General features: G+C 39.0%; 1 protein-coding gene across 5 annotated transcripts in view; it reads right to left on the bottom strand.

Annotated features, from left to right (window-relative positions):
* The window catches only part of FGD4 (FYVE, RhoGEF and PH domain containing 4), a 133005-nt gene that overhangs the window by 38887 nt on the left and 81686 nt on the right, over positions 1 to 12432 (bottom strand). For 4 of the 5 annotated variants that reach the window (XM_081821473.1, XM_081821474.1, XM_081821472.1 and 1 more), the window contains exon 4: positions 8715 to 9225. In XM_081821473.1, the coding sequence (XP_081677599.1) occupies positions 8715 to 9225 (511 nt within the window). Of the gene's footprint in view, positions 1 to 6956; positions 8681 to 8714; positions 9226 to 12432 lie in introns of those variants that run through there. The other variant, XM_081821475.1, reaches the window with a different exon arrangement.

Genomic DNA, 12432 nt, shown 5'->3' with positions numbered 1-12432 from the left:
TAATCAGCAAGAAATTTATCACCAGGTTCACATTACAGGAAAAAGAATACTCACTATGATACACACACGTTATTCCTTTCCCAGGGCTTCATTGTATAGTATCACAAGAATAAATAGTTTATTACTTTAGCATGATCTTTCAGGAAGCTTTGGGAGCACAGTCCAAGCCTACTTTCGACCCAGCACCAATATTTTTCCAATCTGATGTCCTATCTATACTATTTATTCAGTTCAAAACAGGAGAGTACCAAGTGAGAACTTTTAATCAGAAGGTTTACATTATATCCTTTCGAGATAGGGTAGGGAGAAGGGCAAAAGAGAGCTTACACTCAGAAGGACAATTCAGTTACTTGCATAAGATCAGACAGGAAGTAAGTGGTAGCAAAGAGAGAACTTTGTTCTTCTTATACCCAATTAGTATACATTAGACTAAATTGTCCTTTGCCTTTTGCAGAAATTAAGGCACAAAGAAGAATTTAATATATGCTCACAATCAATAACTGAATTAACCTATCCCAAATCTAGGCAGACCATCAAAGTAATTACGTAACATAAATATTTTCTGATGATAGTTCCCTAGAGTTAAAACCTTGTGCATATAAGTGACTGCACTATGTGGAAATAACCTATGGTCCTCAAGTAAGAGAAACAAACAAAATATAGGAAACCAGGGTTAAAAAGGAAGTGGCATGCAAAATTATCTCTGTGCATCCTGCAAAGGAGCACGTCAGCTTAACACGGAACCAACAGCTGCTGGAATACTTACCTGGCAGGATATGCTGAACTTTGGATCTATCAAGGGATATCTCAGGTCATGAGTCTGTTCATCTTGACTTACAGATGAGGAAACAGAACTTTATTTTATGTTTATCTAACAGACAGCTCACATTATGTTTTAAGGCACTGTTCTAAATCCTTTACAATGATTCAATGATCTTTGCCTCGTAATAACCTTATGAGATAGGTATTATTTCCATGTTGCATATGAAGAAACTAAGGCACAGAGAGATTTAAGTGACCTGCTCAAGGTCATACAACTGGTAAGTAAGTGGCTGAGCTGGGTTGCAAACCTAGAAAGTCTGGCTCTTAAGCCTGTCTTCTTGACCACTAGGTTATGGTATATTGTTCTTTTTGTTTTGTTTTGTTTTGTTGTAAGCCACATACAACAACTGCTGTGTTTTAAGATCTGGTCTTTTCATTTCTCTCCCACCCATGCCAAACAGCATCTTTAGATGCACTGTGACCGCCAAACACCTCGCTTTCCCAAACCTCCTGATTCATGTCAACATTGTTAAACTCCATCTTTGACTCCATTATCTCCTTGTTCTCTCGGTACTGCTGATTTGCAGACCTTGCCTCACTCCCACTGCAAGTTTGATCTTCTCTTTCTTAAGTTTCAGGCCACTCAGCAATGCTGGGGAGACTGTTGATTATGCCCGCTACCTTTGATCCTGGCCCTCAGAATCTTAGTCACAAGTCACCACGAGAGCTAACCTTCTCCATTTTCCTCAACCCCTTGAGGCTATCTCACTGGCCTCTATGGGGGCACTTCCCAAACTGACACATTCAGCACCCAGCCTAAGAGTCACCTCTACACTGTAGTCTTAGTATCTCGCTCACTGAGTTCCAGTCTCTCCCCACTTCTCAATTTAGGCTAACAAGGAAGAATTCACCCTCTCAGCCATGCTCTGAACCTTGACTTTGAGTTCTCTTTTCCCTTTTACCTCTTATATAATGGTTATATATCTCAATACTCCTTTTCAGCTGTTTCCTCTTTGTATTTTCTTTTTTTTTAAAGATTTTATTTATTTATTTGACAGAGAGAGACACAACTAGAGAGGGAACACAAGCAGGGGGAGTGGGAGAGGGAGAAGCAGGCTTCCCGCCAAGCGGGCTCAATGTGGGGCTCAATCCCAGGACCCTGGGATCATGACCTGAGCCGAAGGCAGATGCTTAACAACTGAGCCACCCAGGCGCCCCTCCTCTTTGTATTTTCTGCAGTACTTTGCAAATAGTATATGTGCAATATAAATGTACTGCATTTAATTTGGTTACCCAGGTTCTCTGAGCTAGTTAGCTATAATGTCCCAGTAAGGCCAAGGCCTCCAGACTAACTCCTAGTTTAATATTCTAAATGATGACCATCCTTATAGGCCCACCAATAATCCTGTGCCCCCTCCCCCCAAATCCTGTGGTTCTCATGATTTGCTCTTCTTTTTCCTCTCACACAACTTACTATGTTCCCCTTTTGATTATGTTTGTGCTCTCCACAGCTCGGTCCTTGCCCTTCTTCCTGTTCCTGCACATTCTATTTCGGCAATATTAATCACACCCTTATGTACATCCTCTTACATTCTTATCCTCTTTCCTGAGCTCCAGATCTGTATTTCCACTTGCTTAATTAATATCTCCAAATGGATGTCCTACAGATGCCATAAACTCAGTAGTACAAAACTAACCTAATTAGCAACTCTACCTCTCCCAACATTCCAAACACAATTATGTTCCTTCCTGTCTGCCACCTCAATTATTTCATTAACATATTAAGAAACCAAGACCTGCCGAATTCTGTTAAAGTACCATGTCTGAGGTCACCTAGCTGGTAAGTGACAAAGCTGGGGTATGAACTCATCTCTTTTAATTCTAAAGTCTTCATCCTTACCCAATAGACTGTAACGTCTCCAGAGTATTCTATTTTTGTTTGAGACATCTTCATGAGGACAATCCATAAGTCCCTCAAATTTAGTATGTCTAAACCCAATTAAATTTTTGCCCTCCAAATACACCGCTCCTTCCATTCTCTTGTAGTTCAGTAAGTGATACACCATCTGCCACTTCATCCAAGCTAGAAGTTGAACATGACTCATTCCCTACCTCCATCAGGAGGCCCTCAGAAATCTCTCTTCCTTGTCCTAACCCTCCACCGCATCCGTCCAGGACCTCATCCTCTCACACCTGGATTACTGCAGTTGCTTACAACTGCTCCATCTGTTTTCCTTTTATCTGACTCATTTTTCTAAAATCCACAGATGGTATAATCATGTCACTTCCATGCTTTAATTAAGTGCCTTGGAGGCCAGATAGTATTAGGCTTATGGAAAGTTTGAAATAACACAGGAAAACACCTATGTTTAATCCTACAAAACAGGATGCAGAACTACCATACATTAGGCTATTGAAAAAAAAAATTTTTTTTTTTTTCCCAAATATCAGCTCAGAAAAACAAGCTGGAATGTTAAATACCAAAGCAGCTCTCTTTGGAAATATGGGTGATATTTGCATTTTCTATGCTTTGCTGCATTTTCTTGATTTTCTATGAGGATTATTAATTTTTATCACAATTTTAAAGATCCATTGTTTTCAGGGGAGAAAGATACAGCTTAGGCATACAAACCCACTGCAATTTGTCCTTAGCTTATATTTTCTTTTTAAACCTATCCTTCTACCCCTCACACAATTCTCTAGCCCTCTAGCCTCTTCTTATTGGGCCAGAAACACCCACAAATATGGCATCTATTCACTTGTCTCTGACTAGATACAGCTGCTCCTCCCTACCTCACCCCATTCCCGTCCATTCTCAACTCCCTAGCAACCTCCCCATCACTTTGCTTCAAGCTAAATTCAACTGCTTCTCAGCACCCTGCCCCTCAACCAGCCCTCCGCCAGGCACAGGTAATTCCTCATCTGTGTTTGCGAAGCACAGATCACACCACATAGCATGGGGATTTACTTATGTCTCTCTACTGGGTAGACCGAGGCTTTGAAGGCAGGGTGTGTCTTGTTCATTTGTTTCTAGCATCTAGCACAGTAAGCCCCACACATTAAATTTACAAATGGAACAGGTGTTTTTTTCAGGTACAGGCTCTTTGAAGTTCATTTTTTCTCATTATACTTTTTTATACCTTTCCAATATACTAAATGGAGTCTCCACAAAATAAAGAACTTTCTAAATTCACCTTTCAGTTCTAAGTGAATAAAGAAAAGCTATCCTCAAGACTTTTATGAACTATCCAATCCATATGGTCAGCGGGACAACTTTTCTGTTATTCAGCACGTTGCTTTAAAACTCCTACAACTTCAGTGAGAACTTTCACTGTAATACTAGCAACAACAAAGACTGATTAGTGAAGCTGGATGATTCCATTGCTTCTGCTTGTCTTTCACATTCTTGGAATGGAAGCTGAGTTGACAAGAGAAGACATAGCTAAGGAGTAACTTACTATTTGTCTTCAAGTCTAACATGATCTCAACAGCTATCCCCCTCTATTTTTCAAGAAGTAAAGGGAAAGAAATTTAAAGCCTCACAAAAAGGAACTTGTAGCCCATCATAAGGAAGAGAAAATCAAGGTTAGCATTATGTTTTAACTCCCAGAAAACTCTGATACCTCACATTACATCCTGCAAAATCAACAGTGTTAAGATTCACAAGTAAGTGAAATTAAAGGGAAAAAAAGGAAAGTGAGTTAATCTGGATTACAGCATTGGTTTTCTATTTGCAGTACTTCTGAATTTGATTCTCTGTCATTCTTTTCCTTACGAGATGATTATCTTCTTAATTTTTGAGTATGTTCAAAGGTTATAAACTCTCAAGCCTTATGTTAAAACATAAGTAAAATGCTCATTAAAAAAATAAGGCACTAGAAAAAAATTTAAGTTTTTTTAAAAAAAATGTTTCTATAAATCTCCAGGTTGTCAATTCTCTATCAGTTGTATCAAATTTCTATCTTCATCAATTCCTCACTTTATTATATAATTTCTTTCATTTTTGGTGAAACAAAGGACTAATTTAAAAGGTGTCTGTAATATTCTTGATAAAACTGCTATTATTAGATTTATTATTATGTTGCCAATAGCAGATTCATAATTTCTATCTTTAGTCTTAGAAACCATACATCTGCATTGTTTATATTTGGCTTACAATATGAAGTACAGAGGAAGGAAACATAATAAGTCTCAGGAAGATCTACAAATACAACCTGTTAAAGTATACCTTGGATATTAAAAGGCTCATGAAAACTATAAAAAGAAGTGTTTATTATATGGCATAATCAATGAATGCATTCCACATTAATGCATTTCTAATGAAGCTTACCCACTGAAGCACATAAATCTGAGAAAAAAAAATAACCATTTTTAAATGAAATTCATACTAAAATGTCCTGACCCATTTACCTGAGTCTTTTAATATAGTTAAGCTATTTATGATAACCCAAATTTGTCATGCCAAACAGGATTATAATACTGTTACCCTGATGCCCTCAAGTATGCAGACACATGTGACAGTTTCCTGCCCCCTGTCACTTAGGGGTTTTAAGGTTTCCTTCTAATGATATCTCCTCCTTAGTAGACTTCAGTCTTTTAATCTCTTGTAATACATAATTAACCTTAATTTAAAGATACTGATAACACCTTACGGGTAAGAGCTAAAGGTGTCACAAAGTGCTCACAATTTTCCTTTAAGTCAGAGGTTTAAAAAAAAAAACAACAAAACTATCTGCTTATTTTGAGGTGCCTGGGTATATTCTAGATCACTGATGCTGCAAAAAGTTTAAATATTGGAAAAGCATAGCTTTGCTGAAATATGGTAAGGACAATAGTTTCAATGAGGTAGGTATTATCTTTCACATAGTAAAAGTAACAATATTCTGTATTCACCATTGAAGTGATACATCAGGTATCAGTGAAAGTTACATAAGCTGAGACGATTTTCAAGTCAGTTCTCATTATTAACAATGACTGTTCAAGATCTATTTTAATGTGTATCTGCTTTTCTGAACAATCTTGGTGATGCTACTCTGCTACCCCTTCATCCCCCAATTCCTCCTTCTCCCATTCTTGGCGGGCATTTAAGAAATAGCCATTACATTTAATACCTGTTTAAACTTAGCTAAGACTATTGTGATGTAAGTCTCTGCAATGAATTATATAAAGATTGAAGTAATTTTTTTCACTTGTCTGCATAGTGAAACCCAGATATTCCTTTGTATCTTAAGAGGTTCAACACATTAAACAGTTCAAGAGGCAGCTGACAACATGGGCTATGCTAACAAAGGAAGATACCCATAAACAACAGCAAAAAATTATTATTACATTACCACTGAAAAGGGCTTTATGATCACACCCAGTTAATATCTTTTAACTAAAGGCACAAATAATTTAATTGATTTGTTTAAGGTCATACCACTAGTTAGTGGACAAGCCAGAAGCAGCACCAAAACGTCCTGGTTCCAATGGTTCTACTATATACTACTTATTTTTAACATTTCATTTTTCATTTTTAGCTGTGACAAAATATATATAACATAAAATTTACCATCTTAACATTACTAACATTTATGTTTGCATATTTGAACAAAGGCAATGTAACAGTCACCAACCAGAGCAACAAAGGAGAACATATTATCACCGTGTAGAAATTAAATCCTAATCCTCCCTTTTATTTTTTTAAAAAGATTTATTTATTTATTTATTTATTTGACGGGGAAGAGGGAAAGAGCACATAAGCAGGGGGAGTTGCAGGGAGAGGGAGAGGAAGAGACGCAGGCTCCCTGCTGAGCAGGGAGCCAAATTTGGGGCTCGATCCCAGGACCCTGGGACTGTGACCTGAGCCGAAGGCAGAGCTTAACGGATTGAGCCACCCAGGTGCCCCCTAATATTCCCTTTTAGATGAGAGACACATGTGGTGTCTTTGTATCAATAGCTCTGCAGAGAAAATTGCATTTTTGTTCCTAGATACAGCATGTGCCATCCACTACTTATATTTCGTATAGGAGAAAGGCTAGCTGTAGTACTTCATTGCACTAGCTTAATAAGAAAGGCCCTATTTAAGTCTCTCCCAAACCAAACACCACTCATCTATGAAAATGTACAGATAATAATACAGGACAGGAAAAAAAGAAGTACTACCAGCAACCACAGGCATTACCAATGAAAATATTAATAAGAATAGCTCTTACTGTTTTATAAACACTTGCTGGTGGCATCATCCCAACTATTAAAGCACAAATGTAGGAGTCTTGAGCTTCTTGATTCTAACCTCCTCTTCTGTTCACCATGGTTCAAGCACAGCGGCACTAAAATCTACCACTACATCAAGATGTAGTGAAGAGATTCACTTTGCAATGTCCTGTCTCTTTAATGTTTCAGATAATGTTACCAAGTATGACTCACTTTTCTTCCACCCACTTCCTTATTTAAACTTTCTCTGCCTGACAGTATTTAAAATTTATTCATTAACTGGAAGAAAATAAATCCCTGGCTTTTTGTCTATTTGGGACCTTTTTCAGGGTTAGTAAAAACTGTACCATAACGTGGATTTCATTTTAGTTAAAACTGTCAACACATCAGTCAATCACTTTTTACTCTGATTTTAGTATTAGTCCTTTTGAATTTCTCCCTATGTTAATGCCACTTAAGCCACGGCACCATAAAAAATCCTAAATAAATTTAGAACTTGATTTGTCATTTACAGATTTTCCTATAATTGCCAAATTTTCAATTCTCAACTCTCCTACACAGATTACTATTTATAATTAAAAAGAGAAACTGAGCAACGGGAACTTTTTTTTTTTTGGTCCTCAGAGACATAAACAACTTTCTCTTCCAGGGAACTGTATAATGATGCTTCTATTGCACCTTTGATCTGAGAAATTCCAGGTACTTTGTAAAAGCTGTATTTATTAATTCTTCCAAAACACCATATTGACAGGAATAAAGAATACAAATGCAGTGGTCTTGTTCCTAGAATTGTAGCAAAGCTTCTCTGTCGCCCAGGTAAATTATGAACATATCTCACCAGCAAATCAGCTCCTTGTAAGCTTAGATTTTTGCACCTGGACATATATGCCATTGAAGCAATTTCACTGAACTGCTGCCCTCTTTAGAAACAATCTGAACTTCTAGTTTGCCACAGCCTCCCCTCTCTCCAGAACATTACTCGTGGATGCTGTATTTGTGGATACTTCCTGCATTTACACACTTAAGTTTGTGATTTTTTCGCATCAGGGACACAATACTGGTCTGTGAGTCAGGGCACCAAGGGTCCAGGCTATTACTGTGATCTGAAAAATCACTTCAGCTTTCTGGAACTGTCTCTACTTCTATAAATGAACTGCTTAATTAAGATGATCTTTAAAGAGGCTTCTAAATCCAAGATTAAGTAGATTGTTTTAAAACTATACTAATTACAAATTTTTTTCAAAAACAGTCAGAAGCCTGGAAAGAGTTACAGTTACAATCTGTTGACTAATTTGTGAATACTTCCGTATTTGTGTCCTTAAATGAAACATTTGCTGGCGCAAGTTACTCTTCCAGGTCTAGACTAGAAACGTGTGAAAAGTGAAAATCATACAATTTCCTCTTGCTTAGCCCATAAATATTAGGGATGTAGCCCTAATATCTAGAGCAACAAAGAACATTTTCTTCCTCTCTAAGTAAAAAAAAACAAGCTTGTGGTTTTCCTATATTAAAGTCTTCAGAATGTTCTGACTCTTGAAATCATAATAGAAAGATCAACAGAAACTACACCAGAAAAAGTGAAATATTTCCTCATAGAGTAGGGGAAACATCCATTTAGCAGCTAAAGTTTAAAAATTGTTTAACTGGCGGTGTGGGTGATCTGACTCATTCATTTCACGGGTGCTATTAAGTAGAGTTTTAAAAAGAGTGGAACAGTTGGTGCTTCTTCCTACTTATGAGCCAGTCTCATGCTTTACCTTCATCTCGTGGTGCTGGTCCAGCTGGTCCAGTTCCAGAGGGCTTTCTCCATCTTCCCGCTCTTGCACCTTGGCTTCTGTGTCCGCCCTTTCTTCTTCTAGGGGGAGCACCTGGCTGACTCTGGCAGTCCTGCAGGTACTGTCAGAAACATTTCTGTCATAGTCCTTTGCTGTGGGGGATGCAGGGCCTGTGGTCGCTTCCTCCTCTCCTTCTCCATTCACTAAGTTCACAGCATGCAAGTGTTCAGAGGTTTGAACTGGAGTTTCTGGGCTACGAGTGGCCACTTTATCCTCCTCACATTCCATCTGGTTTGGTCCTGCTATCACACCATTAGCCACACCAGTCTGTACACCCTGAGTTGGATCTGCGTCATTTTCCGGCTTCGGAGGTGGGTGTGAGGAGAGGAGCTTTTGCTGAGGGGTGGTTGTCAGTCCATGCCTTCCTGGGGTTCTAGGAACATTCAGGTTCACACCAGAGTCTTTCTTCAAATCACTGTAATTTGATAATGTGCTAAAAGATAAAATACAAAAGAAGTATGTAAACACTGGCATGGAAAAGTTCTAGAAGACAGACCAGCTTATTCCAATTGAAAGGAGATATTTCATGAAGACTTTTTCCTCTGATGGTTTTAGAAACATGGATTGGAATAGTTGGGCATAGTTCTCAGTCTCTTGGGATGCTACACACACTTAAGTAAACATTTAAGTAAAGATGGTAAGACTGAGCATTTGCTATAGGGTCTGGAACATTTCCTTGTGCTGTGCGTCAATATGGCTCGTCAGTAAGGACTGAGATGTGAGAAGTATTTAGAGTGAAAGCCATCTTTTCCCAAGATTTTTACTTTCATACATTTTAAAAACAAGTATCGTCAGATCCCAATTTATGAACAGGTTAGAAATCAAAGGTTATTTCTGTTTAGAGAGCAGAACACATTCTCAGAAACGTTGATACCCCTGCTGCCATAACCTAACCGACCTCTCTGCTTCCAGCCTCCATCCTCTCAAATCCAGTCTCTCAAGGTCGACCACAGAGGCCCAACTCTTGGAGGGCACCCGGTACACTTAGAAGGTAAATCTGGCATCCTGCCCCCGACCTAGGAGTCTGTACACACGAGCTCCTACTTGCCCTGGCCTCGTTCAGTTCCATTTGTCCTCACTCACTGTCTCTTGGCACTCCTGTCTCCCTGCTGTTCCCATGCGTGCATCTAAGGGTCTCTGCAGCTGCTGTTCTCTCTGCCCAGGACGACCTTCCCCAAGACATCGGTGTGGCTCCTTCCCATCATTCAGGATTCTGCTCAGATGTCACCTCAAAGAGGCTTTCTTGGATTATTCTATGTATTACAAGTGCACTCTACCATGAACTACACATCTTGTTTTAGTTTTCCTTAAAGCCCTTATTACTTGATATTATATATAACCCTACTAGTACAATAGAACCTAACTGCCAATATATTACAATGTCCCTATATAAATATTTGCATAACATTTTAATCTAGGATTCCGGGGAGGAAAAACAGAAATCTCTGGGCTGCAGTGTTGGAGAGATTCCTATGACCTAATAAGGAGACAAAATGAATACAGACTAATACTCTGGGAGGGTGCAGACCGCGCCTATCTTGTTCTCTGCTTTCTTCCCACTTCGTAGCACAGTGCTGGGCATATGGAAAGTACTCAGGGATCAATAAAGAGTAACTGTAACTGTAATGGTGATCATGAGAGTCACTCAATAACAGCAGCTAGCATTTATTAAGTGCCGGAAAATACATGGTATTCTTTACATTATTTGTTTCAACCTCATAATAATTCTAAAACAGGACCCCAAAATAGAGAAATTGAAGCTTAGAAACTTGCATAGTGAGGTGATGTCACATGGCTAAGAAATGATACTGCTAGAGTCTGACCCTGAAGTCTGATTCGAACTCCATGGTCTTAAGCCCACACTGTGACACACTAGAACATGGAGGGAAGGAGCAGCAGGTGAGTAGCCTGCATACAGAACATGGGAAGAAAGTCCAGGTCTAGCCTCTTCCCTGGTGCCGACAGAGGTTATGGGCTAGAGGACACAACAGTACAGTCCATGGACAGTGCTCAGATGTGGGTTACCTTCTCTATTCATTCTACTCCTCCCAGACACTGCTGATCTGGAATGGAGAATAACCATAGACGGCAAGAAAGTTAATAAAAGACATGGTAAGCTCAGCACCACAGGAAGGGAAGGAAAAATTGGGCAGGGAAAATGCGATATATATAAAAGTTGGTGGTTGTCAATGTAAGTAAGTGTTACATACTCCACCATTAATATGTGCCTTCTAGGGGAGCATACTCTTGGCCTAGACGATTTCTCAAGCAGTCCTTGGAGATTTAAATGGCACGGTCTTCCTTTTCTTCCCCACATCAATGTTCAGAAACCCAGGAGAAAGATCCTCAGCAGATCCTCTGAACCAACTTCAGACTTGCTTAGGATTTTGGAAAGGACTGTTTTGGATGAAAGGTAAGTATTTCCTGTAATAAGTGATCTCCAGGGGACATGCACATGGAGGTGGGATAGAGATAAGGTGGTGAGAGGTCAGTAAAAGCAGTGGTTGAACCAATACATATATTCCTGCTGTTTTGTGGATGCCAAGACCATGGGGAAAGACAGTTTGCCTTGAAGTGTCCTTAGGAAAAACCAGTGTTCAGTTTTGTGCAAGATGTTATTTCTTTCTAAAATCCTGAAATCTTTCATGGGTTATAAAGACTAGTTTCTGAAAGGAAGGAAGGAAGGAAGGAAGGAAGGAAGGAAGGAAGGAAGGAAGAAGGAACCGTAGTAATACTTACATACATAAATAATAAAATTCAGGTGCTCCAAATACATCCTCCAAATCACTCACCTTAATATAATAGCGTTACTTGCATTACTGCAAGGAGCAAAATTCTCATACATAGTCTTAATAGTGCAGTCTAATAGTTAGTAACCTATGACCCCACTCTCTTCCTGTCAGTTTACAGTGGTAACTTGGCCTGCTGAATCTCTATTCCTCAAAATGCTACTTTAAGCTGTAACAACTGGGGTAAAACCTGAAAGCTATGCATACTGTAGGCACATGGACATCACTTGACAAGAAATACAACTTCCCATTCAAGTCCTATAGACTCAACGCAACGCTAACCCATTCACACACTTTTAGGGCCAGTTCCTACTGGTAATACCTCACTAAGAACATATATTCATTTCTCGTACTGGCAGTAGACTCTGCTACAAGTAACACCCCTTCACCAGATTTGCCAAAATGCTCACATTACATTCTATCTGCACTTAGAATAAGTTTGCTTAAAATATCTAGGTTACAACATATCTCTCCTTAGATACAACCTTCAAACTTTGTGTCAAAAAATGACTCTGAACCTGTGAAATCTGAAGGAGTAAAAGAAAACTGGTACTAATATGTGGAAAAACTATGTACATTTTGTGTATGGACAGGAATGCAAATGGTGGGTTACCAAAATGGTGAGAATCAGAAGGCTCAACCTTTTCAATACTGACCCATTAAGGGCTTCCCACAGCTCCCCCCAAATCTGGTATGCACTACAGACAGGGATCAGGGCTATAGCCCTTCCTGATATTATGCAGTCATTGGACATGGCCCTGAGAATCTGCAAATATGAAGGGTCACTCTCTGTGCTACTGAATCAACTTGCCCTGACAAAAAAATTTAAAGTGGAATTAAATAATTCTGGA

This window comes from Leptonychotes weddellii, chromosome 5 (assembly GCF_054177405.1).
Source record: "Leptonychotes weddellii isolate Sample4059 chromosome 5, ASM5417740v2, whole genome shotgun sequence".
In the NCBI taxonomy this organism is placed as follows: Eukaryota; Metazoa; Chordata; class Mammalia; order Carnivora; family Phocidae; genus Leptonychotes; species Leptonychotes weddellii.
The sequence above is the reverse complement of the archived record's forward strand: the minus strand, read 5'-3'. Positions and strand labels throughout refer to the sequence as shown.